Source organism: Alosa pseudoharengus, unplaced genomic scaffold, assembly GCF_046254945.1.
Source record: "Alosa pseudoharengus isolate Yale_2024_CS ecotype anadromous, Long Island Sound unplaced genomic scaffold, YU_APseudo_1.1 YU_APseudo_1.1_scf_21, whole genome shotgun sequence".
NCBI lineage: Eukaryota > Metazoa > Chordata > Actinopteri > Clupeiformes > Clupeidae > Alosa > Alosa pseudoharengus.
Window position 1 is genome coordinate 24,922,782 of NW_027468674.1, and position 16,075 is coordinate 24,938,856.

General features: G+C 46.4%; 1 protein-coding gene across 4 annotated transcripts in view; it reads left to right on the forward strand.

The window, feature by feature from the left end:
- The window catches only part of atrnl1b (attractin-like 1b), a 139,220-nt gene that overhangs the window by 62,826 nt on the left and 60,319 nt on the right, over window positions 1-16,075 (forward strand). For all 4 annotated transcript variants that reach the window (XM_076298265.1, XM_076298267.1, XM_076298266.1 and 1 more), the window contains exons 21-24: window positions 1,991-2,043; window positions 5,932-6,026; window positions 6,270-6,348; window positions 7,816-7,973. In XM_076298265.1, coding sequence (XP_076154380.1) covers window positions 1,991-2,043; window positions 5,932-6,026; window positions 6,270-6,348; window positions 7,816-7,973 — 385 coding nt within the window. The remainder of the gene's footprint in view (window positions 1-1,990; window positions 2,044-5,931; window positions 6,027-6,269; window positions 6,349-7,815; window positions 7,974-16,075) is intronic.

Below are 16,075 nucleotides of genomic sequence, written 5' to 3' on the forward strand. Positions count from 1 at the left end.
GAGGTCTTAGGCCATCTGGCCAAAGGCATACATCTACACAGCCCTGCGCCTTGGCTACCGATCTGGAGTTCACTCTCAAACATCTCCGTGCTTAGATGATTTCCCCCAGTGACCCCCCCCCCTCCCTTTCTCTCTTTCTCTTCCTCCCTTTCTCTCTCTCTCTCTTTCTCCCAGCATCCTCACCCAGCTCCTCACTGGCAACATGCATCCGCATCCCCCCTCTTCCCCCTCTCTCCCAGCCTGCTCTCCAGAGCCCAGCCATTACCTCAGCCAGCCAGCCAGCCAGCCATTCCTCCCTCCCCCATCCCTCCCCTCTCCTCCCTCCATCCCTCCCCCCCTCTCCTCCTTCCCCTTGCCCAGAGCACTGGCCCTGAACTGGGTAGCACTGGCTTGGCACAGCAGCCCCCTCTCCATCAGCCGTTATTAAACGTGGTCCTTTAAATCCGAGTGCAAATGGTGACTAATGATTGCGGCTACAGTGCACTTCAGCGTTATAAAGTCCATGTGCAGGTTTTAAAGGGCAGAAAAACAACATGTTTAAAAAAGAAAGTTTTGGGAAAAAAAGAGTGGATAAATATAAATATATATATATATATATGGGGCAACGGTTTAGTAGCGTGGAGGCATTTGCCCAAGTGCCTGGCAGGATTGCTTATTAAAAACTTTGTGTTAATTGGGCACTCGATACCAGAACTGAAGAGTAGTGCTTCAAAAAGAGCAGCTTATTAGTAATAGGAGAGATAGTTGTGTGTGTGTGTGTGTGTGTGTGTGTGTGTGTGTGTGTGTGTGTGTGTGTGTGTGTGTGTGTGTGTGTGTGTGTGTGTGTGTGTGTGTGTGTGTGTGTGTGTGTGTGTGTGTGTGTGCGCGTGCGCGCGTGTATGCACGCCTGCTCTATCTGGCAGTAGGTTTAATGAGGCTCTGGAAATGAAGACTCCTTCAACAATACCGGAAGATTACATAATGCCTGTGTGTATGTGTGTGACCTCTGTTCTCTGCTCTCTGATTCATATACACACACACCCACACGCACAGACACACACACACACACACACGGGTGCTATTCAAAAAGATAATTCATTTTAAAAAGGGGAAAATAAATATCCAGCATAAAGCATGTCCCCACAGGATGCCTGATAACTATGTGTAACGAGATGTGAAAGGATCAAACTCCATTACCCTCGACGTGATTTGGCTACTGCCATATTTTGTATTTTTTTTTTACCTCATCCACCCTCAACCCCCCACCCCAAACCCCCCATTCAGTTCTCTTTCAGTGTTGAAAATCGTAACCCCTGATGGCTCCAGTCTTAATTGAAGGTCTGTCCGGCAGGCCACATCACCCAGCCCCCCCCCCCCTTCCAGAAGGTTCTTTTATGAAAGGGAAATTAAAAGCTCGGCTCGCAGGCTTATCAGTATGCCACCGGCGGCGTCGGCTACTGCAGCCGCGTGTCAGAGTTTTTTTTTATTTTTTTTATTCCGTCCCGTTCTTTGAGGGAGAGGTCGCAATCAAACGAAAGGTGTGCCAGGCCATGCCAGCGGCTTGTTTACCATTTTCATGACGGGCGAATGTTTTGGTTGTCTTGCAGACTGGTGTCAGCGCCCTTTTTGATGGCGCTTTTGGCAGATGCGATGCTCTGGCGAGATATGGAGTGATATTTCTCTCTTCTCCCCCCTCCCCACCCAAGCCTGCTTTGGAGATTCAAGGAAACACATCAAATGACTTTGTTTTTTTTTGTGTGTGTTTTTTTCTTCACCTTTCATTCCTCACCTCCTGGAACGGCATTCCTGACAGGCATTTCAGGGAAATATTTACTATGCAAAAATCAAAGGCTGTCAGTGCTGGCAAATGCAAAACAACAGCGTAGTTGAAGGCATTTTGCTCGTGCTGAGCAAGAGAGAAAGGGGCTGTTGTACACCTTTGTTGGTCTTTGATTGTGATGTTGCTCTCTTAAATCCCTCTCTTTCTTTTATTCTTCTCTCTTTCCTGCAGATGTGACTCAGAGAACCGTTACCTTGGCAACCCCCTGAGGGGAACCTGTTACTGTGAGTGTTCCTTCCTAAAGGCGCCCTGCCACAGACAGCCACACACACACACACACACACACACACACACACACACACACACACACACAAACAAACACACACAGTATGGCCACCTCAGGTGCGACAAGCCAACAGAATCCACATGCTTTACAGATCTCCACACATCAATTTCATGTCACAACAGCCATAATAATCACTCAAAGTTTCAGCATTTGTAAGAATGCACACTATTACATTTGTAGCTATACCACAGAAATGGCAATTGCATCTTATAGTAAGTATAAAATAGAGAATATTGTATGTATAGAATATGTACCATAAATGCCATAATTCAAATCTTGAATGCAGACAACACTGTGAAAGAGTTAATATACTGTAGACTTAGCAATGTACTCCTCACATGTGCTCCACTCACATTTCTGGCAGAGGTCACAGCAGGGTTCATGGACGTCAATCCCAGAGATTGAGACAGTAGAGTGATAAAAATAAAGGGTGTGTGTGTGTGTGAGAGAGAGAGAGAGAGAGAGAGAGAGAGAAAGAGAGTGTTTGTGTGCATCAGAGACAGTCACTGGGTGGCAGTATGGTGTAGTCAGCCCCCGTAGCTATGAGACACACACCAATCAGAGCCATCAGTCACCATGATGATGAGCTATCTGGTACACACTTTTTACGCCGTCAAACTGGACTGCATGGGACCCCCCCCACACACACACACACACACACACACACACACATCCCGCTTAGCGCCTTAATCAAGCCCAAGCGCCATCCTCCAGTCCTCATCAGAGCGCATTAAAAACGGGCTTATCAATAACTAAAGCAGTCATCTTCATTTCCTCCGCTGCCTGAATGCCTGCTCTAGGTGTGCCTTGCTGGTTGTTAGCTTTTTATATATTCAAATGCTGGCCCAATTAGTCTGATTAGGCCATGGACTGGTGTGCACACAGGCTATTTGTGCCTCCAGCAGCAGTAGCCGGAGAGCCTGCTATAGGCACTGAAGTGTGTGTGTGTGTGTGTGTGTGTATGAGCCCTAAGGCTGGAATGGATGAACTGTGAAAGCATCAGCTCTGTGTGTGTGTGGGGTGGGAGTGAATGATTGGGATAATTAGACAAACACACACACACACTCTCTCGCGCACACACTCACACACCAATCTTGAGAAGGGTGCATCCCGTTTTGGCCACCCCACCTCTCCCTCATTTGCATATGCCCAGCCCTCTTACAAACACACAGATCATTTAACACACTCACTCAGTATGCATTCATCACTGCACACCTCTCACCCTTCTGTCTCAAGTGTTGGAGTGCAACACCTTGGGGGAGTGTGTGAACATGTCAAAAGTGATCTGAACATCTTCACTTTGAAGACACTGTCTGTTTCTCTGCCGGTGATTAAGCGAACTCCCACTTCAAGTGCTACTACACACTCACACACACACACACACACACACACACACACAAACACAAACACACAAACGCAGTGCCCCCTCACCCCCTGCCTGGGAGCCCAGTTTGAGCGGTGCCCGCAGTCACACACACACACGCCGGCTCGGTGCTCTAGTTCTCAGCAGGGTCTGCGGTGTCTATTCATAGCCTTTGAAGAACAGTCATGGCATTTGCATGCAAGATCTGCTTTTTCCAAACAGCAAATATTAGTCTGTATGTAGAACTCAATTAGCATGACATTAAATCAGCGGCGCAACTCTTGAGATGCATCCCGAAGTAGCTTGATGATGATGTTAAACCCACTACTCTAACGACTTCTCAGAATTCCATGACATAGACTTCCTGCTGAGCCAATCAACTGTGCGCCATAAACGGAGTATGTCTTTGAGTGCATTCAAGCGTTCTAGAGGAACTTACCAAGTCAAGCATGCTCCATAATGGAAGGGAATGGATCTGAAGTATTCAAAGTATCTAAAGGCCTCTGAAAGGTTCATTCCACGACACTATTACTTGGAATGACCATGATTATGTTAACTAAATGGTTGGTTCTTATAGATTTGCAATGATATAATGCAGCTGGCTCTTGTCATGGGCCTTTAGCACACCTGCTGGTGTGGAGTATATTTTTGATTTAACAGGCGGCAGAGTACTGTGTTATTACGCACACGTTGTCACGATTACGTGTTAACATTTGTCAGAATTCAGTCGTTGACATTTACAAACCCAAATCATATTATAACATTTGGTTGGAAACGCTCATTAGTTTAGTTCACTTGCATGTTTCTACTGAGAGGCTAATTTGTTTCTGTGAACTCATAGCAGCTATGCTTGTCTCTGTACGAGATATAATTATACATAATCAACAATTTGCAGAACCCCTGTAATGTGGTCACAAAATGTTCCTCTCCCCCCAAAAAAAACACTCTCCATAGCGGTCTCTCTCTCACATGCAGACAGGCTAAAACACACACACACACACACACATATTGAGAATGAGGAGATACGTCATGATAGCCTGCTGTCACATGACGATTTGGGAGGTTTCAGAGCCTGTCCACCATGTTGGAATCTACAACCATGTGCATAAACACAGACCTCCAAACTCCCAAATCCAGATTTGTTGGTGCAGTCATCCTTCTGTGGGTTATTTCTGTCCCAGGGCGGCTGAAGTAGAAGAACGTTGACCACCCGCCTGTGATTTTATGTGACTCTTAAGACGAGGAGGGAAGTGAAAAGTGGTGGGAAAAAGTCTGATGCGGAGGCCATGCAGTCACTTTCCCTCCTCCCCCCCCCCACCCAAAACACCCAGCCCTCCTCCAGCACCAGAGTCAGCCCACTAAATCGGTCACATCAAGGACAACACTGACCATCAACATCTCGTGTCCTCACCGGGGTCGTCACCGTATTGTTTGGTTTCTGACTCGAAGTGTCGAAAATTATGAAGCTAAATTCAAAGACGGTCACGAAAAGGGCTCGGCCTTCTTGACCCCAAGTTAAACCCTCTATGCTGGGGACGCATTAGGACCGCTTTAAGTTTAATGACGTCGTCGTAAGTGTGGATAATTTAAGCAACGAACATCAAATAGTCGGTGGGTTTCTTTTTTCAGCCAAAACGTTGAGCCCTTCAGTACCTTGAGTCAATATGTCTGGGGCTGAAGTACCTCCTCCTCAGAGCCTGTGGAACAGCAGCCAATTTCAAGTACTCTGTGTGGCTTCCTGGGTCTAGCGTTGTGCGATGTCAATAGTGGTAGCTGGTAGTGTGATATTTTTCCTCTTAGTGACCAGTACATGGAACATGGGAAGGGGGAACTGCGGTCACTTTTGCACTTCACTCCAACAATCCCTTTTCCGTTCTGCTAAGAGCCGAATCTGCATGAGTAAAGCAGAGAGGGTGCCAATTATCAAGTAGATGTGACGCATTTGAGTGGAAGGCAGGATGTGTGTGGTGGTGGTGGTGGGGGGGGGGGGTCCTGGTGTGTGATTCACCTCAGAGCCCTAGTAGTGCTTTTGTCTCTTACGTCCAGAAATAGCGGCAAAACAGTGACATGAGAAAACTTACCTTGCACAGCGGCAATTTAAGGAGAGTGCTGCTAGGATGTTTGAATGTACTTGATTGCGAGTCTTAAGAATACTTGTATAACAACGGACCACAGGACGCGAGACATTCATTTTTTTGAACATGGTTCCTGCACATGGTTAAGCATAATCATAGCAAGAGCAAGTCATTGCATGAATTCCTGTGGAGCACACATACTGACATGTGAAAAGGTACAAATGTCTTCCAGATAAATAATCAACAGGACGAATGGCATCGTTTTCCACACATCTAAAGAGATAGATTGGATGTAAAATGGCCCTTTGAGAGCACACCTGTCAAATGTCTGATGGCTAAATTTGACCACCATTTCACAGATTTATTTATTTTTATTTTGCTATTCCAGACAACCTACTGATCGACTACCAGTTCACGTTTAGCTTGCTCCAGGAGGATGACCACTACTACACCGCTATCAACTTCATGGCCCAGCCGGAGCAGGTTGGTCAAACTTCCAGGGCATAAACGTTTCAGGCCATTGTAATGCACCGGTGTGGACCAGTTTGTAGACCCAACATTGTGGTCAGAACAGTAATTGGATATGCCATAATTCTTATGGCCATGACCAACATCAAATGGCATAAATCAGATTATCTTCATTCTTGGAAGAGAATAATAGCAAAAAGACTGAACCACTCCCTTGTCTCTTGTCATATGTCATTTGTTTCTCTGTCACTTTTCTAGACGAACAAGAACTTGGACATGTCCATCAATGCCTCCAATAATTTCAACCTCAACATCACCTGGTCTGTTGGATCAACAGGTAATGTGTTTTTCTCCAGGTGTAACTGCCTTGATATGTTTGGCTGTGCTGTACTGTGTTGTTCTGTGCTGTGGGTGAGAGGGTGAGAGTGTGTGTGTGTTTGTTCTTTGTCTGTGTGTGGGTGTGTGTGTGTGTGTGTGTGTGTGTGTGTGTGTGTGTGGTGTCGTGGTAAATGATTTATTGATATATACTCCGTGTTTTATTAACAGTAATAAAGAGTAATTGTTGTCACATCATACCTTTGTAGCCCAAGGTGCTTTATATGCTGCATGGTTGTAGCTGCACGGGTGAAAGGAAATGGGCTTGTCCTGTTTGCATTCTCGTCTGCCTTGTTATGCCAGTGGAGTGTGCATCCTCACGCGTCTTGCCCCAAGGACACTTCCTCCCTGGTCCCAGTCCATTATTTATCTCTCTTTCGTTTCTGTTCATCCGAGGAGCGAAGGTGGAAGAACAAAAAAGAAAAAGGTCCCTTTCCAGGCCTCATGAGTGACTTTGACATTTTTCTCCTGTGTTTCCGTTGAAGGGGTTAAACTCCCTCCCTCCTTCCCTCTACACCACTGCCATTTCCCCCAAGTAGCTCTATTAATATTTGGCTGTGTGCATCCCCCTCCACCTTCCACTGTTACACACACACACACACACACACACACACACACACACACACACACACACACACACACACACACACACACACACACACACAGAGACACATACACACACACACACACACACACACACTCACCCTCACCCTCATAGAGAGGGCACACTTGGCGATTGTCTGGGCCCCGTCTCGGAATTCTGGGGCTGAGGTGTCTTGGCCGTCGCAACGATTTCAATTAAGATAAAGGCGCACACGTAGCGGCGCGCTCGCCTTGTCATTTCACAGCCCCCTTTTGTTTCATGGCACTGGCTCAGAATGGCGATGCGCAAGACTCTAGTGTGCGGGAGGAAGAATTCAAATCACATGCACCCCCCGCCCTCTTCTCATGTCTCTTCTCTTTGCCTTTTTTAAAGGGCCTTGACAAAGCAACAAAGTTCTTTTTTGTTGAACTGCTTTCTTGAAGTGCTCCCAAGACTTGATTTTCCAAAATGGGCTGTTTAGAGGGCTTTATTTGCCTTGCATCTAAACTTGATTACCCGTTAGAAAGACTTGTGTTCGCTGTGGCAAACGAACAAGAAGTTTTTATGTTGATTACTTGAATTGCTTGTGTTAAGAGCCTACGTTTTGCCATTAATTTCCTGATGCATATCAACAGTTTTAGTTGGAACAATTTGGTGAGGTAATTTAGTGTTTTCCTATTAGTGTGTGTACCTTCGCATTCGTACATTTCCTCCTTGGAGACGAACTTCATTGTCTTCTCCTGCAACCCCAGATGGTTTGTTTTAAACATAGCTTCTCATTTGACACATCCAGTTAGTCTTCCTGTGGGACCACTTCACTGAATTAAAACACTTTTCCACCTGCAGCCGGAACCATCTCAGGCGAGGAGGTCCCCATCGTGTCCAAGACAAACATCAAAGAGTACCGTGATAGCTTCTCTTCGGAGAAGTTCAGCTTCCGGAGTAACCCCAATATCACTTTTTACGTCTACGTCAGCAACTTCTCCTGGCCAATCAAAATCCAGGTAAGAGTCCACATCACAACATTTTTAGTTTTCTAGCCCAATGGCTATATGGCCACTGTTATGCCATATTTGTTAATATGTGTTGAGCTAATACCAGAAATTGTACACTGTAGGGAAAAAAATGGACATCATCAATGCTTGTTTCTCCAATTCCAGTTGCACAAACCAAGCAAGTCCATGCAATGCAATCTGAATTCATCTGTGTTGAATCTGAACGTTAAATTTCTAAAATGTGCACTACCGGTTGTTGTAGATGAACAGGACTCTTGATGTAAATGCTCTTTTCATAAATTCGGCATCTGTGGTAATTCAGATTTGGCGCCCCTTTGTCTGAGAAGGATCCCAATGGCCTACACCCATTCAAATTTATATAATTGATGGTTGTCACTCACTGTTCCATTTACTGTCCCACCCAAGTGACGCCAGGGTTTGGATTTTACTTACTTACTGTGATATATATACTGTGTGTATATATTATTGCATCAAGTCCTGCTAAAACATACATTTCCAGTACAGTTATCTGAAATTCTTAGCAACATCCATTTGGGAATATGCATAATAAATGTGACATGGACCTCTTGGAAACGATTCTTCAATCACATGCATTTAACTTTTTCCGCATTTCAAACTTCATTTCTCCGAATCACACTCAGATGCATTAGTTTTATGAAATTTCTTAAAACAAACCAGAGAGATTCATGGCTACTCAGTGGAGTAGTCAATTCGATTAAACATTACCTTTAATATACATAGAAACTACTGTGACACTTAAACAAAAATATATTCATGGGTTTGCCTTATGATCCATAAAGCGGAAGCTGCTGAAGTCGACAGTGCAGCTCGCTGCCAGCTGCTTCAGAACGCCGCCATAAAAACAGTCAGAAAAGTCTGTTTTAAAGTGATGCACAGCGACTAATAGGCTCGTAAAAACAACATGGACTTAAATTTATGTTTTATACATGTATTAAATGGCCGGGGTGGGCTTCTATGCTAGAGTGCTCTGTGATTACATTTAGACAAATTGGCACAGTTGCGCTCGAGTCGAGAGTCGCAAGATGCAGCTAGTGATGGATGAATCCTTCAGGGAGGCAGTCGCTGCTCCGACATGTGACTTCATAGTCACATAGTTCCGTAGCACTCCGCCATTGTCTTCAGAGACTAAACAGTTCATTATACCTCCATCTTCTTATATATTGTGCTCCTATGTATTGGCCCTCCTCCCGCATTATATAACTATAAATGTCACGCACCTCTCACCCTCTGTTAACCATTAGGAAGAGTACATTATGGCTAACAATCCTATACATTGTATAGATCATATCCGGATAAACCACAGAGTAGTGGTAAACAGAGTTTGGCTTTGGCTTTTAAAGGCAACAATGTCCGATATTTTGCCCCGGAGGGGTTGTGACGACACTTGAGCTACATTCACGGTTCTCCCCCACCCCCCTCAGCTGACCTGCACATTCCAGGATGAGTCTGCTGCCCAGGGCTGTGATGACGTCAGCATGGGAGGTTGGGGGGTATGGAGGGGGGTTGGGAGGGGGGTGGGTGGGGGTGGAGAGGACCCCAGGGCCTCTGAAAGGCTGTTTAGGGCCACTGGGGGCCACGTGAGAGGCAGAGGTGGTGTGTGTGTGTGTGTGTGTGTGTGTGTGTGTGTGGGTGGGTGTGGGTGGGTGTGTGTGTGTTGGAGAGGTGAGTGGGGTGGTGGTCAGCCTGGTCGTGGCGGAACAGAAGCAGATCAGAGTTGGCACTGTGAACTCGCACCTCCGTTCATTACGCCTTAACACTGCCACATCGCCACAGAGCAGAGACACCATTTTGGGTCAGCCACACCGCAACCTCACTGAAACTTTAAAAAACGGCAACTTGTTGGGCTCTAGGTAATGCTGCCTCGCCCTATCTCATATGCAGATAGGGCCCATAGAGATCAGCATGAGATCTCGTAATTAACACTTTGAATGCCGCACTGTTTTCGGAAGCTTTGGCCCAGAGTGCCAGCAATCTACAGTAGATCATTGTTGACGATTTTTGTAGAGCCACAGCATATTCTGTTTTATAGCTATGGACACATACTATGGCTCGCTTGAAAAGTGAGACTTTAAGCTCTCAGTGGGTACAAACCGTTTATTTCTACATGCCTCTGTTCCTGAGAAATCCCAAGCTAAACAGTGGCTAGTTTTCATCAAAATCCCTGTTTTTTTTTCTAGAAATGGAGATACAGTGTCTTTAATGAATATGCGCTGTGTGAGCCTGTCACTCTTCTGACACTTACATTTCTGGGTCAAAGGACTTGTGTAAGATAAATATAGTTTTTCTGTCCACAAAACCACTGGTGTGTGTGTGTGAGGGGGGGGGGGGGTGCAACAAAACAATAAAATACCATTTGTACTGCTGTCGGGCTCCATAATTCGTCCTCCTCTTGATCTGTAACGTCTGTGTCGCTATCGCCCTCTTGGAAGCGCAACTCGGCCCATCACCCACTCCGCTTAGCCTTCCCCGTGGTGGAGATGGAACTCCCTCCTCAGCACGGTGCTCAGTCACTCTTTCTAATGTTTTTGACCTGGCGTGTGGTCTCCCCTGATTGTGTGGGAATCCTGGTCTCCCCTGATTGTCGTGGTCAGAGTCATCTTGTCTTAGTCGAAAGGTGGTTGGTTGAAGGTGGACTCATCCAGTGTTGTCTGGCGAAAACGCACCTGCTGCAATATCTTTTTCTTCAACTTTTTTATTTTCCCTTCAGCACCTGAGAAGTGTTGCCTGTAATGTTTCCAGGAAGTGGCCTGGCGAGACTGCCACCTACTGTAGTGATAAACCCACAAAAATAAATGGCCTGATATTGACCTGACGTGCATGCGTCACTGATTCGACCCAAAGCGGCAACCATAGAAAGCCGAGTTATGATAAATGTCCAGATAAAATGTCCATATTGTGCGTTTTCATGACTTTTCGACCGTCATCTATTTCAGTTCTATTCATTATGGAGTCCCTAAAATCGCACATAAGGTGTGTTAGAGTGTCTATTGTCATAATTAAGAAAAAAAGCTAAAAACGCAATATTGTGTTTTTTGGCACTCAAAGTGTTAACTATGTCACTTTCATATGTGGCATATGCTGCTAAGGATGTTCACTTTCATAAGTGGCACATGCAGATGTTCTCGCTGTAGACTCTGGTGTTCTGACACCTCTCTCCTAGACACAGAAAAAGAAAAGAAAGGAATTCATAGTGTATACTGTACATTGTCTGCAGTTAAGTTCAGGGTGCCTCTTGCCTATAGCGACTGGGGTTAAACATGGAGAGGAAATCATTAGAGGCGGGGTGTTGACCACTTATTTTCTTGTTTGTTGTTATGACAATCATTTGATACATTGGTGACCTTAGTGTTAAAGATAGCACGCTAGTGAACGGTAACACTGGTACATTCCCTAGGGAATGTTGTTTGGATGAGAATGCACATGATTTTTAAATATTTACTGTAACATATACAGTATATAGGTTTATACACATTGATCCATAATCCATCTTTTGCTCTCTCTCCCTCTCTCTCACTCGTTCTCTCTGTCTCCCCTCTCTTACTTCTGCCTGTGTGTGGCTGCTTATGGAAAATAGATATGGATACCCCCCTGTGTTAAACAATGGGCCTGATGTTCAGCCTGTTAGCTAGCATGAAACAAATGGAGCATGAGGTGAATTGCCTCACAGAGAACCATCCCTCCTTTAGGCACCCCTCTCCTCCCCTCTCCTATCCTCCTCTCTGCTCTCCTTCTCTCTCTCCTCTCCTCCCCTCTTCTCTCCTCTCCTCCTCTCTCCTCTCCTCCCCTCCTCTCTGCTCTCCTCCTCTCTACTCTCCTCCCCTCTTCTCTCCTCCCCTCCTCTCCTATCCTCCTCTCTGCTCTCCTTCTCTCTCCTCTCCTCTCCTCCCCTCTTCTCTCCTCTCCTCCTCTCTGCTCTCCTCTCTGCTTCCATCCGTCATGTGGTCTCAGTGCGTCTCAGCTGTGTGCAAAAACACCCGAGAGGGGGGCGGGGGGAGGGAGGGAGAGAGAGAGAGATGGACAACAAATCCATATCAGCATGGTTCAGCTCTCCTCTCGTCTCCTCGCCGGACGAGCCCATGCGGTCATTCTCGTAAGGCGAGTTATCAGAGCGAATCTGCCGGACCCCAGCTGCAGAGCATTGATTCCGGGGAGTCGTCAGCTATAAACTGTCTATCTACACCTATTGAGTTTCAATTTTTTCCGTTTGGGTCTTTTACACCCCCCCCCCCCCTCTCTCTCTTTCCATAGTGAATGTGATAAAGGGATAAGGTTGATTTCTGTATGCTTACCATCCCTGTTGTCCACCCCCAACCCCCCTCCTGTTGTATGGCTTTTGGGCTAATAGTTTTCTATTAGATTTCCCACTCCCCAAGCCCAAAAGCCGAGTCTCCTTTAGCTCATTACATCAACGGGCTCATAACACGATTGTCATCCAAGCCCTTCTCTCCGCGGATGAGGATCAGGCTGTCAGATCAGCATTAGTTAGAGGTGGCCTAGAGGAGATGAGACGAGCATGTGTGCGTGTGCGTGTGTGTATGTATGCGCGTGGGTGTGTGAGTGAGCGTGCATGTTTATGTCTGTGTTGGGTTGTGTGTATGTTTATGCCTGAGATTACAACCACTAGCGGCCATCTTTTTTTCCCTAATATCTGATCATCAGGCTCCTGAGCAAAATATCTGAAATGGGATACAGCGGCAGTGGACTGACCCCTCCTCACCACCACCAACACCTCCCCTCCCCTCTTCTCTCCTCCCCTCTCCTCTCCTCCCCTCTCCTCTCCTCCCCTCTCCTCTTCTTTCGCATGGGAAGCGCAATCTGATCAAAGCCCTGCTGCGGCGCTACCTCATTAGCAGGGGCTAACAGATGATAAAAGGGTCACCCACAGAGGAGGACGCGGGGCTTAGCCCACCGCTTTGCTTTATTTGTGTATCGCCTCCGTAAATCAGCTCCGCAGCCTTTCGTGCCGGGCCGTTTATTAGTCCTACAAACCCCAGGTACATGCAGCGTCCAGCATCGGTGCAAGGCATGCTGTATGAATCAAACCGTTTCGAAACGGAGCACGTGTCAGCCGATGTTTAGCGGAGCAAGGCCCGCTTAATGTAGAGGTGAAGCACAATTCCAAATGCATGCAGAGGCAAAGGCGTTTATAAAGGGGTGCACCAGTGTGTACTGTATATGTGAAGGTGCTTCCAAGGGCAGGACAAGGACTAGACAAAAAGTTCCCAGGCACTCGTCCAACAGGAGGCATTGGCCAAAGAGGGGTAAAAATGGCTTTTGTTCGACACGGCTAATGGAGGACGAAATGAGAACATGCGTCCTGAGGAACACAATGCATTGCAGCCCACGTTGTGGCAGATAGCCTCATTGAGGGCTCCCCTAAGCCCTCTGTAGGACGTGGTAACGATGGAGGGGGTGCTCTGGTTTCTTTAGCTTTGTAGTTGACGGGCCCGAATCCCAGAATCCCATATTGATGTGGAGTGGAGGAGGAAGTCTCCGTGCAACATAGGGGTGTGTGCCATGAAAGAACATGAAGAGTTCGAGCTTAAAAGGCCTGTGTTAATTTCCCCTTTAGAGAGGGAGGATAGTCAGACACAGTGGCTGACTCAGACTGTTTGAAGGGCAGGGGCGGAAACACAAAAAGGGCACCTAGCTCATGACATGGGGCCCCAACCCCACACAAAAAGCTACAGAGTAATTTAAATCCGGGGGGGGGGGGGGATTTTAGAATTTGATTTCTTCTTCTTCATCTTCTCTTTTCCAATGGGAGGGCACACATAGGGAATGCCAAGTATAGACCAGTTTAAGGGCCACCTTATAGGGCAGTGCATCACATTTTCAACAGTAGAATTATTAACAACATCATTAACAACATTAAAAAGCACTAGAAGGCTCATTAAGGCATGTTCTTGAATTTTACTTGTTTCAAAATGTATTGTTTGAAGTGGCACTCTATAGGGCACCTGAACATTTTTCTCATGTAAAGGACAGCCAATAGAACACTTCTGAGGGCACTTCAACACCGTTGCCTACCCCCAAGTCTGCTAGTAGACAGACAGACAGACAGACAGACAGACAGACAGACAGACAGACAGACAGACAGACAGACAGACAGACAGACAGACAGACAGACAGACAGACAGACAGACAGACAGACAGACAGACAGACAGACAGACAGACAGACAGACAGACAGACAGACAGACAGACAGACAGACAGACAGACAGACGAGTTGGGGTTAAAAAAGAAGCTGTCCACATTCTGTTTGCCTTGAATTGTCTACATGGCTCCACAAAACTCCAACACTCTTGCAGTCTGTCAGCCGGTCTGCACTGTGTCTTTTGGAGCAGGCAGCACATTTCTGCGGTCCCACGCAAACCGATCCAGACAAAACCCTTCCATCGACTGTCTGTTCTTCCCACCACACACATACGCACACGCCCCGTCCTCATGTTGGCAAACACACATCCCTCGGCTCTCCCCTTCCAATCAAAGGGTCCGTTTCGACATGAAAGAGCCCTTGACAAAACCAGTGACTCATCAATTACTGCACCAACGTCTCTCTCTCTCTCTCTCTCTCTCTCTCTCTCTCTCTCTCTCTCTGTTTTTTTTGGTTTATTTAATGATTCCCATGAAAAACAGACCCTTTCTCCATGCCCCTAAAGGCGTTTTGTGTCCTTGGATATACAGTGGGTTTTAACATGCATGACATCAGTTAAGTGCGTGTGTCGTGACCGTAGAGGGTTCTTTATATATAGAGAGAGAGTGTGTGTGTGTGTGTTGGGTGCAGAGGGGACAGAAAGGGCAGAAGATTGAGAAGCAGTGACAGAAACAGATGATCCAGCTCTTTTTAATGCAGTTTTAGCCCCAGGTCGACTCCCAGAGCCACTAATGAATGGAGCACAGACACTGCCACTCCTGCCTCTCTCTCTGTCTCTCTCTCTTTCTCTCTCTCTCTCTCTCTCATTTTCTCTCTCTTTCTCTCTCTCCTGTCCACTCCTCCCTTTCCTTCTCCGTCTTGCCACTCTTGTTTGTTCTCCTTCACTCTTCATCTGTGTACCTTTCTTCTCCTTCTGAATCAACTCTCTCTCTCTCTCTCTCTCTCTCTCTCTCTCTCTCTCTCTCTCTCTCTCTCTCCCACTGTTTGTCCACTCACTGAATTCTCCCTCTCCCTTTCCCTATCTGTCTTTACCTCTCAAAAGCTCATTAGTGTGTTTTTCCCCTCCTTTTGCCAAGACAGCTGACAGAGCTTCTAATGCTTGTTAGTGGGCATGGGCCAGGAGCGAAGACCTTGCATTGATAAGCACTGACAGCACTGTGTGTGTGTGTGTGTGCGCGCGCGCGCGTGCGCGCGCGTGTGTGTGTGTGTGTGTGTGTGCTCACGTTTAACGTCTTGGCCAGCTGCTGACAATCACCCATCAAAGAACACAGAACGTTTTTGTATAGTTTAGTTGCTTATTGTACACACACGTAACACACACATTTGCAGTTAGTACAAGGTGGCTTGTCATGGACAGCTTGTCAGGATTTGAGAAGGAATCGCTAATTACATAAAGAACAGTATGCGTTCACCACAGCTGGCCTGTCAGTCATCAGATGGAAAGCAAATAAAGGATTTGTCTTTAAAAGTAAAAATCGCATGGCTGTAAAGGCAGCCTTGTGCCTGAACGTGCAAACTTAATTTGCCATCACCTCAATACAAAATGTCCCAGACTGTTAAGCTGATAAAGAGTATTATTCACATAATATCTTTGTCTGGAGAGGGGAAAGAAATAATTGAACATTTTTGTGTATGGTGTGAGGCATTTTTATTTAATTCAGCCAATCAGTGCTTGTCTTTGATCTACCCATTGTTTGACAAGAGCGGCATCAGCACCCAGGCTGGAGTCTTTGATGTAGCGTTGTTTGAAAAGTCCAGGTGCTTCTGTGTGTGAGAGGGGAGATGGACAGGTGACAGATGCACACTTCAAGATCTCACACGAGGGTTGTGCTGCTAAACCACAGAGACAGCTGTGCCTCGGAGAAACTGAACAGTTACAGGGCTGCAGTATGCTAGTACGATACATCAGGGA